The 17578-nt window shown below is 35.3% G+C and overlaps 1 protein-coding gene across 2 annotated transcripts in view; it reads right to left on the reverse strand.

The window, feature by feature from the left end:
• LOC132427321 (zinc-regulated GTPase metalloprotein activator 1A) overlaps positions 1 to 17578 on the reverse strand; it is a 49114-nt gene that overhangs the window by 13349 nt on the left and 18187 nt on the right. For both annotated transcript variants that reach the window (XM_060014658.1, XM_060014657.1), the window contains exons 7-11: positions 15180 to 15226; positions 13230 to 13316; positions 10158 to 10202; positions 5260 to 5316; positions 2441 to 2492 (exon numbers count right to left, since the gene is read on the reverse strand). In XM_060014658.1, coding sequence (XP_059870641.1) covers positions 2441 to 2492; positions 5260 to 5316; positions 10158 to 10202; positions 13230 to 13316; positions 15180 to 15226 — 288 coding nt within the window. The remainder of the gene's footprint in view (positions 1 to 2440; positions 2493 to 5259; positions 5317 to 10157; positions 10203 to 13229; positions 13317 to 15179; positions 15227 to 17578) is intronic.

Below are 17578 nucleotides of genomic sequence, written 5' to 3' on the forward strand. Positions count from 1 at the left end.
AAGCTTCCTCAAAAAATTAAAAATAGGACTACCATACAATCCAACAATTCCACTTCTGGGTATTTATCCAAAGAAAATGAAAACACTAAATTGAAAATATATATGCCCCCCAATGTTCATTGAAGCATTATGTATTTACAATAGCCAAGATATGGAAACAACCTAAGTGTTCACCGACTGATGAATGCATAAAGAAGATGTGGTATATGTGTTGTGTGTGCATGTATGTGTGTGTGTGTGTGTATGTATACACACAATGGATTATTACTCAGCCATAAAAAGACTGAAATCTTGCCATTTGTGACAGTATGGATGGGCCTAGAAGTATTATGCTAAGTAAAATAAATCACACAGAGAAAGACAAATATCTTTTGATTTCACTTATATGTAGAAACTAAAAAGCACAACAAACAAGCATACATAGCAAAACAGAAACAGACTCATAGATAACAGAGAACAAACTGGTAGTTGCCAAAGGGAAGGGGCAGGGGGATAGGCAAAACAGGTGAAGGAGACTAAGAGATACAAAGTTCCAAACTGTAAAATAAATAAGTCACAGGGATGTAATGTACAGCAGAGGGAATATAGTCAATAATACTGAAGTAACTTTGTATGGTGACAGATGGTAACTAGACTTACATGGTGATCATTTCGTAATGTATAAAAATACTGAATCATTACGTTGTATACCTGAAACTAGTAATATCTTATTCTGTAATAACATTGTAGGTCAATTACACTTCAATAAAATAGATAAATGAAGATGAATATTCTATTAAAAGTTTTGCAGAGAAAAATGCCACAAACATGGTAGTATAGTTTCCATAAATATGAGCCAAAATGAAGACAAATGAACAAGTATGCTATTATCTTGGCCCTATTACAATCAATGACTCAAAAAATAAGTAACAGTCTCAAGATAAAGGAGAGAATGCCAGGCACACTGCTCACTCATATGCCCCTTTTTCACCGTGTTTTAAGAAGTTAACCTTTTTTTTTTCCTTCGATTCCATATATATGTGTTAGCATACGGTATTTGTTTTCCTCTTTCTTCTTTTTTTTTTGCAGTACGCGGGCCTCTCACTGTTGTGGCCTCTCCCATTGCGGAGCACAGGCTCCGGACGGACAGGCTCAGCGGCCATGGCTCACGGGACTAGCCGCTCCACGGCATGTGGGATATTCCCGGACCGGGGCACGAACCCGTGTCCCCTGCATCGGCAGGCAGACTCTCAACCACTGCACCACCAGGGAAGCCCTGTTTTCCTCTTTTTGACTTACTTCACTCTGTATGACAGACTCTAGGTCCATCCACCTCACTACAAATAACTCAATTTCGTTTCTTTTTATGGCTGAGTAATATTCCATTGTATATATATGCCACAACTTCTTTATCCATTCATCTGTTGATGGACACTTAGGTTGCTTCCATGTCCTGGCTATTGTAAATAGAGCTGCAATGAACATTTTGATACATGACTCTTTTTGAATTATGGTTTTCTCAGGGTATATACCCAGTAGTGGGATTGCTAGGTCGTGAAGAACCTAGGGGTAAGACGGGGATAAAGACACAGACCTACTAGAGCATGGACTTGAGGATACGGGGAGGGGGAAGGGTAAGCTGTGACAAAGTGAGAGAGTGGCATGGACATATATACACTACCAAACGTAAAACAGATAGCTAGTGGGAAGGAGCTGCATAGCACAGGGAGATCAGCTAGGTGGTTTGTGACCACCTAGAGGGGTGGGATAGGGAGGGTGGGAGGGAGGGAGACGCAAGAGGGAAGAGATATGGGAACATATGTATAACTGATTCACTTTGTTATAAAGCAGAAACTAACACACTATTGTAAAGCAATTATACTCCAATAAAGATGTTAAAAAAAAAAGTTACACTTAAGCTCCACCATCCACAACTTGCTTAAAAGAAAGATGGTTACAGTGAAAATATACTTTCTTTGTTCCCAGCATCTGCAATATCTACCTCAGGAATTATAGTTTTAGAGCATGAAAAACACCTTAAGGAGTTCAAATTTACAGTGCTACCTGAAGGTGAAATCAAAGTCAATTTTTATTTAACTTAGCCACGGATGCCCGTACTAGACTTTTCCTTAATCAGTTAGTTAAATATAGTTAAAAATAGGCTGCATAAAGAACCCCCAGGCTGCTTTTATATAGTAATTCCCTTCAGAAGAACTAATCAAAATATGTTGACTGACCTGTGGAATGGAGAAGCTAAAAAGCATGATTTTCTAAGATTCTAAATAACTCTGGTTTGATGAACTCCTATTACGTATTAAGAAACTAGATTAGATGACCTCAAAAGCATTTAAATTCTGAAAACTGTCAAAATAGTTCAAAAAAGAATTCTATTAAAACAATCCTAAACAGAACAATTTAGTTAAAGAGATACTTTAAAAACATTTTTTAAAGATTTTTTTACCTGATCAAGGTGAGGTTGTGTTGTTGGCACACTCTGAAGTTTTCTCTGCAAACTAAGAATAACTGATTATAAATTCAGAGCTCAATACACTTCTGATTTAACCTTATATATTACTGAGAGATACAAAGCTAAACAAGGGAGAGACTTTCCACAACTGAATCTATTACACAGCTCTAATTTTACATGCTGTTTACATATTCTAATAGACAAACACTGGCAGACTGTTTAAAAACTTTTCTTAAAAATGTATATACATTTACATACATATATATACACATAATAGAGATAAAAACTAACCTTTAGCAACACTATTTGGTGTGGTTAAATATGTTAAATAAATTTCTTTTTTATTTCCGAAAGATCTAATACAGGCCTAGGAAAATATACATAAGCATTTTACAATTGCTCAAAATTTCATCAACTCTCCACATGCTTCCTCAGATGAAAATAATGCTGAACCTAAAGAAAATTAGAAGGGTAAATTTTTCCTTTATCAATGTTTTCCCTTGAATATACCTACTTAAAAAAAAAAACAAAAAACAGTATCCGTAAATGTAAGCCTTCTATACAGTCAGTTACCAGTAGTTGAGAGAAAACAAAAGGTCAGAATCCTAAAAATGCATTGTTCTGATATGGAAAAAGCAAAAGATCAATATGCCATAGATTATAACTATAACAACTGCAGCATACCTTTAGAGACTGATGGGGGTAGGTCGGGAGGAGGAAAAGGACTTAAAACCTTGCAGATGTTTTGCCTTGAAGAACAGTGAGGGGTAAATTAGTAACAGCAAGTTTAGGAAAGAGAAACGGCTTGTAGGAACTGTTGGAGGGAATGAGTCTCCTTGGGGGGTCTTAATAGGGAAAGTGTCAAATTAAATCCTTCCCAGCTGGTTGCTCAGGAAAGGATTCTCTTGTTGAGCATCTAAGCACAAAGAAAAGTTATGCAGAGGCGTTATCCAGAACAAGGCTTCACCTTAAACAGCTGCTTCTTTAAGTGTCACTAACGCACTAAGTGTGGAACGAAATGACCTTAGAAAATGTTTGAAAAATTCTATGTTCTTTCCCTGTGTTCAATATTTAATGTTGGACAGTGACTGCCTACAACTTCCACAGGGAAGGAAAAAGTTTTCCTCTACCTCTTGAGTCCCTGGCTGGGTCTGAAAATTAGACTGATGAAGATTAACAACAGAAAAGCATGTACATTTATTTAATAAAGGTTTTATTTGACAAAGGAACCTTCATAGGGAAATGAAGACCTGAAGAAATGGTTAAACCTGAGTGTTTTTGTGCTAGGTTTGATATGACAGGACAGAGGATGAGCCAAGTGTAGTAAACTAGGGGAAACTCAGAGGCCTATGCCTTCAGATTCCTCGTGTCTCCCTTTGTCTTCAGAGATAGGATGCTCTTTTCCTCTGGGTGGAGAGAGGTTACCTTTCACATAAGGGTGTTATGACTCATCTTACTTCAGAGGAAATGGGAGAACATATTTGCAAATCATGTATCTGATGAGGGGTTAATACCTAGATTATTTAAGAACACCTACAATTCAGCCACAACAACCAAAAAAACCAAATAATCCAACTAAAATATGGGGAAAGTACTTGAACAGACATTTCTCCAAAGATAATATACAAATGGCCAACAAGTAAAAGTTAGAGAAATGCAAATCAAAACCACAGTGAGCTATCACCTCACATCCATTGGGACAGCTACTACCAAAAACAACAGAAAATGGCAAGGATGTGGAAAAACTGGAACACTTGTGCACTGTTTGTGGGAATGTAAAATGGTGCAGCTGCTATGGAAAACAATATGGTGATTCCTCAAAATATTAAAAACAGAATTACCATATGATCCAGCAATCTCACTTCTGGGCATATATCCAGAAGAATTTAAAGCAGGATCTTGAAGAGAGATTTGCACACCCAACCCATGTTCATAGCAGAATTATTCACAAATATATTCACAATAGTCAAGAGGAAGAAGCAACCTAATGTCCATCAATGAATAAATGGATAAAGAAAAAATGGTATATACATAAAATGGAATATTATTTAGCCTTTAAAAAGACAATGTTGTCACATGCTACAAAATGGATGAAACTTGAGAACTATGTGAAATAAGCCAGTCATGATAAGACCAATAATGTATGATTTCACTTATTTGAGGTACCTAAAGTAGTCAAATTCTTAGAAACATAACAGAATGGTGGTTCCCAGGGGCTGCAGGGAGGGGAACACCAGGAGTTGTGATCCGACTGGTATAGGGTTTCAGTTTTGCAAGATGAGAAAGTTCTGTAGATCCACTGCAAACAATGTGAATATACTTAACACTACTGAACTGTACACTTAAAAATGGGTAAGGATGATTAAAAAAAGATATCGATGTCCAGGGAAAAACCATTTGTTCTTCTTTCCCTATCAAAAGGACTCTCTCTGGGGAAAGAGGCAGGAAACTGATCCATCACTACGGGAAAGGGAGTATCTGTGGGAACACGCCGAACTAAAATTTTCTATGTATTTCATACATTTTCTCATGGAAAGAATTACACATAGTGGTTGGTAAAGAAATATTAACAATAAGTTTCTAAAGTTAACTACCATTTACACTATAATTTCTGTAGGAGAATACACGTGATTTCCGAACATACATTTAGCAAAACTTTCAAGAATGTAATCATTAGGAATGGTCGTGTATGCCAAAGAAATGACAGGAAGCATAAATCAAATGTGCATCTGTGTAAATCATTCCTGTAACTCCTATAACTGTGAAATAAAAAGTACATTATAATAAAAGTGACCAAAATACAGGAAACATACCTTATTCCAGAGAGACTGTCAAAGGCATGAAGATCTAATATACTTGAGAGATCAACTCTATAAGAAAGAAAACCATTTTGAAGTGTTAATTTCTGTAAAATATATTCAATTAATCAAAAAAAATCTCTATTCTGCTAGAAATGCAAACATAAATGTTAATCAGTATATACTATTTTGGGAAAAATAAAATGACAGGCAAGGAACAAAAAGCTGTTGTAAAAAAATTTTTATGGAATTTATAAAATTTTAAAAATTGAATAAATGGTTTAAGACCAAGGCAGAAAATTACTTGGTTATTGCTTCAATAAATTGTAGTGGTTTTTTTGGTTTGTTTTTACCTTCAATTATCTTTTCAATCCTGAAAATTTGAGCTTTTCAAACTATATTTTTATAGCCAAAAAAAAAATCAGTTAAAGAACTGAAAATTTTCAAAAGTAGCAGTTTATTACTCAAAAGATGAAATGAGGGAAATTGAACAAATGGAAATAACACAGTAGTATAGGTACATTGGAATTTCTGTATTTCTTTTACTCCACCTCCCTGCTTTCATGATACAACAGGTAGTATCATAAGAATATGAGGAGTCAAACAATCAATGTATAAATATTCACTCTAGGACCCTTATCTACATCTAAAGAATGTGGTTTGATTTTATTTCCTTCAGATGGGGTTGCATATAGACTGAAACTTCCCAGTTAGTGCTCTGTCTGAATAAACATTATTTCTATTATAATTATTTGGTGGTAATTAAGCCTAATTTATTAGGAAAGCAGAGATTAAAAATCAGAAGAGATTATATCACAATTAGCATTAGGTTTGGTTTAAATACATAAAAGTAAATTTATAAAGACTAGTGATTTGAGTTCCAAATTTTACGTCAGCCTATGAAACAGTAAAGGACAGTGATTTCTCCATAATCAAAGCTATAATGAAGGAATGTTTGAAGAAAATGACAACTATAATTAAGTCTCAAAATCATACTCCAGGGATTTGCCAAACATTTATTAAATTTTCTCACAAGGAAAACAAAACTTTGCAAATTCAAAACTTTTTCAAATACAAAAACATGTAAAAGCCATCCTCTTTAACTTAGGGCTGACCAGCTGTGTCTGCTTTGTTCATTCTCAACAGGCTGCCATATATTCATACTTATGGCAACGATACTGTTAGATTGTGAACACCTCTCCTGGCACAAGGCAGACAAATTCCCATCTTATTAAAAGAAGAATACTCCAGAGTTCTATATTAACAGACTGTAACATTTCAAATTCTGGACATTCTAGATGAACAGAATTAGAAAAATAGTCAAGCAAAGAAGTAAATGTTCCATAAGAAATTTTTGAATATCAATTTACATAAGAGACCAAAGCCTTAACATTAAACCTATTTCCTTTCACACCATCACAGTTGAGCAAATATTTATACTGACAGGTGCCAAGTGGATGAAGTTTTCCACCAAGTTTATCACCTTTAACTTAGGAAATAGCTTAAAGTTCAAAAAGTTTACACATGCTAATTGTGTAAATATCAAAATTCAGGTCAACTGTGTGAATACCAAAAGTCAGTTTGAAACACAAGTTTCTAAATACACTACAGTTTTCACTGCAATAGTGTCCTTGAGAATACATATCATAGATTTAGAAATAATTCTGCTCTGTACCCAGATTCTTTTGATATTTTCAAAACAGATAGGATCAACAAAAGACCTATACAGGTTAAATTCTACAGAGAATAATAAAATATCAAAGTCTCTCACCGTATCTCACCAGATTCTCAATGGAGAATAAAAGAGGAAAAAGTCTAAGGTTCCAGATGAAAGTTGCCATGGACTTTAGTACCACCATCAAAAGTAAATTCCTTCACTCATCCAAGGCATATAACTAGAAAACTAATTTTCATGGCATCAAATTTTATTTAACTTCCCCCTTCAGAGATAAAAACATCAGATCTTTTCCAAAACATTAACACAGAAAAAATAAATAGACTATTACCATCATGTAAAAACTGAATGGGAGAATGAAGCAAACAGAGGGGAAGGAAAAAAGTTCCAAAGCTCATCTTTTCTCCTAATTTCTTGAACTATCCATGCCAGGAGTATCTAATCTTTTCTCTATGAGGAGCTTTCAATTATCTGTATGTCTAAAGACTGCTTTAAGTTGCTTAAGACCAAGGACAGGAGAATGAAAAAGGAAGAGGGCTCTGGCTGTCTCAGGGGAGGGGAGTTCAGCTACTACTCCAGAGATATAGTCGTCTTTTCAAAGTTCAGTGAGTCTCAGAAACAGGGGCCACCAGACCTACGAGTTGTTGATACCATCCAATAGTAAGTCTTGAACTGTAGAGCTAAATTTCCAAATGCTCTCCCTAGTGGCATCTCAAACTCAATGTTTACAAAACGGAACTAATCCCCTTTACCAAACCCACTGCTATCACTACCCTACCCCAAAGTTGCCCCTCCTTCCTGTATTTCCTAACTTGGAGAACAGCACCACATTCAATCCACCTCCCAAGAGTCATACTGCTTTTTTTTTTTTTTTTTCTGGTACGCGGGCCTCACTGTTGTGGCCTCTCCCGTTGCGGAGCACAGGCTCCGGACGCGCAGGCTCAGCAGCCATGGCTCACGGGCCCAGCCGCTCCACGGCATGTGGGATCATCCCGGACCAGGGCACGAACCCGTGTCCCCTGCATCGGCAGGCGGACTCTCAACCACTGCGCCACCAGGGAAGCCCTCATACTGCTTTTAAAATCCTTCATTAATTCCTTGCTGCCTACAGGAGAAAATCCAAACCATGTGTCATGGTGTTCAAGACCCTTTGTGGTAATTTCTCCATCTCCACAGTCATACCTCTTTTTCTCTCCACAATATAACACAATGTGTTCTAGCCATTCTAAAATATTCACAGGTTCTGGAATACAAAATCTTCCTTATGTCAAGAAAGCCACTGCTACTCTTGTCTATCTGGAAAACTCTTATTCATTCTTCAAGATTCAAGTCAATGATAACCTTACCAGTCAAAATATTCTGACTCTTCATCAAGAAGAGTTGAATAGTTGTTCCTCTATCTTCCTGATCTTATAGGATCCTGTGCATTTAATGTTACTGTTATATTGATAATATTTAATATATTGATTTTTGCTTGTTTTCTTGCCTCTCCCAAATGAGTAATTTTAAAGGCAGAGTTTTTACCTTATACATTGCTTAAATCCTCAACATTCCATGAAATGCCTAGCAACTAATAGAATGATCAGTAAACTGTTGAATTGATTAACTTATTATTGATGAACTGGACTTTGGTTTTTCTCTATCCAGTCCACTTAATCTCCAAGATTTAAAAAAAAAGTCTGGAAAAGATAAGAATGGCACTTCTTCTAATCTTCCACTCCTGAAGTCCATCAGAACTTCCATTTGCCTCAAAATCAACTTAAGTCTCACCAATGAGACCATACTATGCCATTCTTATTTCTTAACTTAAATACTCAAGGTAAGCCTTTTCTACACGTTTATAGCAGTTTTATGACTGTCATTTTACTATTGTAAGCGTTTGCCAAACACAAGATGCTTAAGAGATTAAAATTTTTTTAAGAAAGAAAATTAAAATTTTTTCTTTATTTAAGGAAGCTCCTAGATTCTCAGATGTACTGGCAAAAAAAACTGATTTACAATATTTGTAAATACAAACTGAACAAATGCTATTACAACAAAACCACAGCTATTTATGGGTATGATTTTTAAAAACTTAATTAAGCATTATGTGGTTGTCTTTGTGTCATTTTGTAAAAAGCAGAAAATTTAAGAAGAAAGAAAATGGTAATGCAACAGGAAGAAGACAGATACCAAGGAATGGCTCATGGTATGAGTTAGGTTATCACAGACCTTCTACACTGGAATTTCAAATGAAGGGAGCACATGTGGTATATGCTTATAGAGGGCTTAACACTAAGGCATTCTTCTGCTACCTCTACCAGCAGAGTGGCTTCTGAGAATGCATGCCAAATTAATTCCCCAGCTGTTCACATGCATATAAGCAGCTGCTGCTGTTACTGCCTAACATTATGGTAGTCTGTCAGCACCTCTAATCTCTACCATGGCAAGACAAGCCACTCAACTAAGGCCTTTGCTGTACTTCCGAGGACAGAATCTCTGAATTGAGAACTGGGTGGCACTACACTGCCAGCTGTGAGCCTCAGAGCTTCTAGCTGCATGTTGCTGGGTCTATCAGCTGCTAAGCCATTCTTGCTAAAAAATAAGGTTAATAAAAATACCTCTGTACAGAAATTTTCTGAAATCATGATAGCACTCAATGCAAAATAGAGTTCAATCTACAGAAATTCATTTTACAGATGTTTTAAGAACACATCTGTTTTATAAAGTAAGGCACATCTGTACGAACAAAATTAAAAAGAGAGAAGAACCTATAGGAAATCAAAATCAAAATATTTAAAAAGAATGCATCAGGAACTTAAATGTAAAGGTTCCATGTATTTTTACATGACATTATTTTTGCAACTATTAAACACTCAAAAAGTTTTTAAAATATTAAAAAGCCATCTAAATATCTCAAATTAAGATAAGATTCCTAATAGTATACTTTTTCAGATTTCTATATTAATTACTTCCTTGAGTGGTTCAAAATCCTATGTTTTCTTCCTCATTAAAGCAAAAGCACAGTTACAGTGTAATCATGGCTCTGAGGTCTTAGTTACAAGACCTCAGTTACAATATATTAACTAAATGTGCCAAACTAATTTATAAAGAGCATTCAAAACAACCTTTTGGGCCTAATTTTTATTAAATGCACATGTATCTTCCTTATATTAGAATCAAACATAGTTATCAATTACTTAATATTTATTAACTAAAATTATTTATTGTTAATATTAGTAACAGCTTTTAAAATTACCTTGATTTTTGTGTTTCTAAAATTTTTCCCAGTCCATTTGTTGATCTGAAATAAATATAAAAATGAGGAAAGTAAAAAAATGTTAACTTTTTAAAAAACCATTCTATCACATTATTTCTAAAACATGAAATAAGCATATACAAATATATCCTAAAGCTAGAGAACAATAAAAAACAAACTTACATTTTTCATAGTTTAGTTTTTCCTTCTAATCATAAATCAGGTACATTCCACTTATGCATTAAAACATGATATGCAAAAACCTACTGCACAACTGAAAGATTAGGGGCTACTTTGTGATTTATATAAAGACCCTTCACTTTAGAAAAAATGATTTATAAAAGGCCAGTAATTCTAATATTCTTAAAATGAGTAGATAAACTTTTAACTGACACCTAATTGTCCTCAACACACACTGTGGAAATGGCTATACACACACTAGATATAAAAACCTCGTTACGAGTGGCTTTGACCCCAGCCTGTCCTCAGTATTCAGCCATACATCCAGTTTTGTTTTGTTTTGTTTTGTTTTGTTTCTGCGGTACGCGGGCCTCTCACTGTTGTGGCCTCTCCCGTTGCGGAGCACAGCCTCCGGACGCGCAGGCTCAGCGGCCATGGCTCACAGGCCTAGCCGCTCCACGGCATGTGGGATCTTCCCGGACCAGGGCACGAACCCGTGTCCCCTGCATCGGCAGGTGGACTCAACAACTGCGACACCAGGGAAGCCCCACATCCAGTTTTTTAATAGAATACCTCTTCAGTTCTCTAGCTAGGATCTCTACCTACTCTGCCAGGCCTCCCCTTTCTGATACAAAGATAATGAAATACGGCTCCCTTTTGTATGGCGCCAAAAATACTTATTAAATCCTTTGCAGTAAACTGTACACCTCATCTATTTATATCATCAGTTCCATTGCCTTTAGGGTTACTTGATGAAGATATGTGCTATTTGTTCAAGCTTGTTCTCATGGGTAAGGCTTCCCAATGATTCTGAGGCAAGTCTCTGTATTAATTCACAAAACTCTTAATCTTCTCTTTTGAATATACTCTATAACCTGAAGGCTAGTTCCTCTCAAACATGTTTATCTTCTTCCAACTCTTCAAATCTAATTCTGAGTAAGTCGCAAGTCTGAGGTACAATGGAGGGTAAAAAGCCCAAAGGGTCTGTAATTTATCAAAGTGCTTTGTCAAATTCTTTTCTGGTATTGCTATACAGTACAGGCTGGCAACAAGCTGGCTAATGTCAATACTGCTCGTATTAGAGATCCAGCTTACATAGTCAGTATGGGGATAGAAGTGCCCAGTAGTAACAATTTCTCTTTTTATGCCAAAAATGTTTGTGACATTATGTTCCCCATTCTACAATCACAATGATGCATAGGATTTTGAAAAGAGAAACAAAATTTAGGAGACCAGTGTCAAAAGGGGTAAAAGAAATAATCTCCATTCACCACTTTCATCTTTCTAGACTTTTCAAAAATATCAAGTATCTTTCTATTTCTTTCATTTTTTTATTCACTGTAATGGAAATTACTATGTAAACTAAGAAAAAAATCTACAATCTAATAATGATAATAATAGCTAACAGAGCACTTACTATGTATCAGGCACTGTGTGAAGCTTACCAACAATGCCTCAAACCAAATGCAGATTCCAAAGTCCATGATTTTAAACATTATTCAATACTACACAGCACTACCTACCCTCCACATGGAAACATTCTTACAGCTTTTTATAGTAAAATCTAAGAGGATATTACTACTAAAATAAGCCAAATAAGAAGAAAAATATGAATTCTTTCTTCTGCAATCATTAACCACTGCAGCCAAAATCCTAATGAGCTTTACCTTTACTGATTCAATTCATAACATATATTATATGAACTGGCACTGACAAACTCAAAATCTGATGTCAGCAGATTGTACGCACTGAAGATGACCAATAATAAAAGCTATCAAACGTTTCTCTGTAGATGGCTTTTATCAGTTTAGGTCTTACAAAATAATTAAAAGTCCCTGAACTCTAACCTCATTTGAAAAGTCCAAATGACTGTTGGATCTTTTAACACATATCTGAGTACCATTCATATTGTCCTATGTTGATCAGCCTTGGCCACGGACACTGAAGACATTAAAGCTAGCTGGAAAACAGGCATGGTTAGATGACAGTTAAGGAAGACCAAAGTCAATGAGGGTTCAGGGAAAAGTGAAACCACCTGAGACAGGGAAGACTTCGCAGGAAGGAGGGAGAAAGAGGTGGGAGGAAGGGATAAGTTCCAGAGAATGGCTAAAATACCTTAAAAAAATAAAAGAAAAACAGAGAAAAAGAAGGAATTCAAGGACTAACAGAGTGAGAGTTGAGAATACATTAAGAGTAAAGAAAGGATTTGGTAAGATACCTCCATGAGAAAATAAGTAAACCGTCCTGGGTAAAGTTAGGGCACTTCATGTAGGGAAGGAGTCAAAGAGAAGACAGGAAAATGAGGAGGGAGTCAGAAGACCCTGAATACCAGTCATGAACTTTGAACTGTAGTTGACCATGGAACAACTTAGGGGTTAGAGGCACCAAGCCCCCTCACCATCGAAAATCCTCATACTGCTATCTCTGCCTCAAAAACAAAGGAATTGATAAATGACTTACCCAAGGGCAAGAAGCTGAAAGGGTCTGAACAGAATCAGGACTCAAACCCTAGTTCTTTTAATTCCACATATTATGATCTCTAATTGAACACAAACTTTTCCCCATACTTAGTTAACTTAAAGATCTGTACAATGAAAACACGGATACTATGTTTATTGGAAAAAAATGCACGTATAAGTGGACCTGGGCAGTTCAAACCCTGTGTTGATCAAGGTTCAACTGTATATTCTGTAAGCAATGGGGAACAATTTTATATACCACTATTTACATAACAGCCAATTAGGCAACAACAAAATATGTGATTCCCTAATGATACCTGAAGCAAGTCAACCTTGAACCTTAAATTTCTACAGGGCAATAGTCATGGTAAAAATATTCCGTACAGCACATTTTGAATTTGTAGGTACTTAACAAACATTTCTAATTTTGTACCTAACAGTTGTTCTTAATTTGTTTAAATCCTCTTCTGAAACCAAGTCTGTTTTATTGAGGATGATGATATCCGCCAAAGCAACTTGCCTAAAGTAGCAAACAAATAACAGATGTCAAGAGAAATGTTAAGAAATTAAAAATAAATAAGAAACAGCTCCTCAAGATCAATTAGCAGCTAAGAAGGATATAGTACTCTATGTAATGATTTAATTTACTCCTAAACTATTTATCATCCTTCAACTAGTAAGGATGAATTGTATTCATCACTATATAAACTCAGATTTCAAATTATTCATTCAAAAAATATTTACTAAGGTCTCTTACTTGCTACTCTGAAACTACAAAGATAAGCCTCAAAAAGTTTACAATCAAGGATAGTTTACAATTAGGATGATTTTCAACTCATGATTTTCTTTGTAAAACAAATGCATAAAATTCCGATATCCAATGTGGTACGAACAAAGACACTCTACTTATTAAAATATTCCACGTAATAATTACCATAATTTTCAAAGAAATACAAAGAACAAGTTCACTTAACATTAATACTACATTGAACAGTTTTTTTAAAAAAACTACACTTGAATCTTGAACAATTATCTTCATCACTACGAATATTTATTTTCTCTGTAAAACAGATAAACTACAGAAATTCAAGTTAAAGAATCCAGTTGACACAATGCTGGATAACAAAATAGCTTACTATAATTAGAAACTCTATTTTCTATTAACAGGAGTAGTAAAGCTGAGGATTCTTTAAAATTTCCTCAATTCTTCAGGAAAGTTTAATAACTAGACTATTTGTTCCCAATACTGGTTTTATGCTACCTGAAGGTATAGCTAATTATTTCAAAGAACAACCAAATTCTCAAAAATAAATCAACTTCAGTTCGCTGAAAAGCGGGTTTCAACAGTATGTACATCACAATCCCATTTTTATTCAAGTAAATTTCATAAGAATAAAGATTGAATGTGCACATCTCAAAATATAGACGGTTGCAATCTTCAAATTGGAGGGCTCCTATATTTAACTTTTTTTTGGCTTTTATAATATTTTGCTCTTTTCTATTTGGCTTATATTTTCTATAACAAACATATTTTAATAAGGAAAAAGTTACAAAAATATTTAAGTTCAGTCTAATGTGAATCATAGCTAAATAACAAATGAAGTGTTCAGGCAGGATTACAAAACAACAGAGTACCATATTCTAAAATGATAGGGAATCAGTCACCTCCTTGCAGTCTATTATTTATGTCAAGATCATCTGTAGCAAATCTTGGAGTGGAGGGAGACCTCCCTTTTAAACCCAAGAGCGTATTTAGTGACTGTTGTCTATCCCAAAACTCTTTTCCCATTAGCAAGAATATGCTTAGGGTAGGCAAACCAATTTAAATATTCATAAGTCTAAAGAGAACCCAATTAGGAACATACAGGTATTTAAACAAAAAATGTTCTAAATGCCAAATTGCAACTATTTCCATATTTATTCCTCTGTTGCTCTGAGTAACAGTGAACAGTTGAATCAACTGAATTACTGTTAAAGAAGACAGGAAGTGAATCAACTCTTTTTTTTTTTTTTTTTTTTTGTGGTACGTGGGCCTCTCACTGCTGTGGCCCGGACCGGGGCACGAACCTGCATCCCCTGCATCGGCAGGCGGACTCTCAACCACTGCGCCACCAGGGAAGCCCTCAACTCTTTTTTAATAATCATTTTCAATCCCAAAGAAATTGTATGAGAACAAGAAAATATTTTTAAACGTGAACATCTTCCAACTTCCTCACAAAAAACTCCTGTGCTCAGCACTCACTTTATGCTATAATATAGTTTTAAATAGAGAAAAGATCTTCCTTGACTATGTTTTTATGTTTCTCAGCTTTTGTTTTTCATATCAATCATTTTCTTTTTCCATTTAGCCAGTAATCAATATATACTTTAAATAAATGAATACCTAGAAGCTTCATTGATAAGGCCATCAGGTTTTTCTTCTGCTAAATGCTAAATAAAAACAAAGTTTGAACAAAAGTTACTGTGGTGTAACACATAACCTAATGTCAACACAAAGGATTTTACTTTAGGGACTCCTTGCTTGCCTCTAATAAAAACTTCAACAAGTTCTATTACTGAATACCCAAATTCAGGACTAACTTTTCTATCTGAACGCATTTTCCTCCTCATTTGTAATTTTTTCCCTACAGTGAACCTGTGAGGTGTGAGGGCTTAAACTTTGTCCCCTGACCTCTTTTTTTCGTAAATGGAAAACCCTCCAGATTTAAATAATGTCATAAAAACACAGCACATTATAGTTCAGATTCTAGGCAATTTCCTTTTTACAAAACTGTCTTTGTTCTAAATATTTATTATTACTTATTTAAAAAAAAGAGATAACCACTGAAATTGTACTTTTAAAAAGTCTACTAGACTTTCCTTCATCCTACCCCACCTCCCAGCCCCCACCGCAGAACCATACACACTATGAACTCATACTGGGCCCTTCCAATTCCCTAGGAACAAATTAGCTGTGGGAAGGACACAGCCCTATACCCAGCATAAAGCAGGTTATCATTCTGAAACCCACACTTGAATGATTTGGCCTCTCTGGGCAACTGTTTAGTTTGCACCCTGCCAGAGTCAAGCTAGTGCCAAAAAATACTTTGATGTTGGCTTAGAAGCCCACGAGGTCATTTTGATCTCTCTGGAAGTAGTTATTATTTTTCCATAATCTTATTTATATCCCTAAAGTCACCAGTGTCATAAGGTTCTTCTCTGAAAAATGTTCCACCTTCATTACCTTAACCCTCAATAGATGTTTCCTGTCACAATAAAAAGCTGCCTACTGATGTCAGAGGCAATTTGATTATATAATACTTTTTGTATTTGAATTGAACTCCACAAATTATTAAATCCTTTTACAAACATCTCATTTAGCCTTCATAACGATTATGGGAAATGGCTATTCTCAATTTATAAAAAAGAAGCTAAATCTAACACTGTCACCATCATGGGATACCTTACCATAGGGTGATTTTTCAAAAATGAAAATGGCCTCAACAGAAGGAAAATGAATATAATTTTTAAATCTTTGTGAAAGCTTTTTTTTTTTTTTGGCAGTACGTGGGTCTCTCACTGTTGTGGCCTCTCCCATTGCGGAGCACAGGCTCCGGACACGCAGGCTCAGCAGCCATGGCTCAGGGACCCCGCCACTCTGCGGCATGTGGGATCTTCCCGGACCAGGGCATGAACCCGTGTCCCCTGCATCGGCAGGCGGACTCTCAACCACTGCGCCACCAGGGAAGCCCTGAGAGCTGTTTATGTCATATAAAATCAGTCTTGTAAACAGCGTTACACAAATGTTAATAACTGCATAAAAGTATATGTATAAAGATTACCTAAAAGTTATATTCAAAATTATTTCATCAAATCAGTTTTACAATTCATGAAGAGGTAGATCATTAAGGTATTTGGATAGTTTGGGACCTAAGAGCAAGTTGGTAATCATTTTATTTAATAGTCTTGGTAAAATCCATAGAGAAAACCTTTTTTCTTCTAAAAGTTTGCCAAATTTTATTTTTGGGGAAGCTAGCCTAAACTAAAACTAGAGTAATGATGTACTGATCTCCACTTTAGGTACAACCTTATAAATTCAACTGCAGACCCACTCTGAAATTATGAAAATCACAGAACTTGAAGAATATTGTATTAAAAATTGTTTCTTATCAAAAGACCAAGTTTACTATTTTTGCTAATTACTGTTGGCCTGAGGCTATAACAAATCCTTTCATTATGTCCTCTAGAGAATAAGGGCTATTACCATCCCAGGAATAGTACCTGGCACCCAGGTTCAACAAATACTTATTGAATGAATTCTAGTTAACACCTCCCATTTGTTGACATAGATACATGGATGTTGTTATCTGAAAAGTTCTACATAATGTGCAGCAACAACTCCCTTTCTTTTCAGCAGTAAATCTGTTTAGTAAAGATGTATTTTTAGCAAGGTATCTGTCTCTGAATGATCCTATAATATGGAAGTTCTTTTAAATTTTTGAAATATTTGCAAAATATTGTATTTTTGACCTTTTGGAAGATTTATTTATATATGAATTTGGGACTTTTTGGCTGTGAGCTGGAGGTGTATAAAAAGATATGGTAAGAAAATTAGAGATTTGTTTTTGAATATCCATACCTAAATGTAACTAATAAAATAGTATTAATATTTCACAAAGTAACTCATGTTTTTAATGCATCTAATCTAATCTCCAGAAGATTAGAAATTTTCACTCAAAGCTAACGGGGATGGACTAACATTTCATGACCTCTAGGAAGTCAAGAAGTATCAAATATAAAAAC

Source organism: Delphinus delphis, chromosome 6 (genome assembly GCF_949987515.2).
Source record: "Delphinus delphis chromosome 6, mDelDel1.2, whole genome shotgun sequence".
Classification (NCBI taxonomy): Eukaryota; Metazoa; Chordata; class Mammalia; order Artiodactyla; family Delphinidae; genus Delphinus; species Delphinus delphis.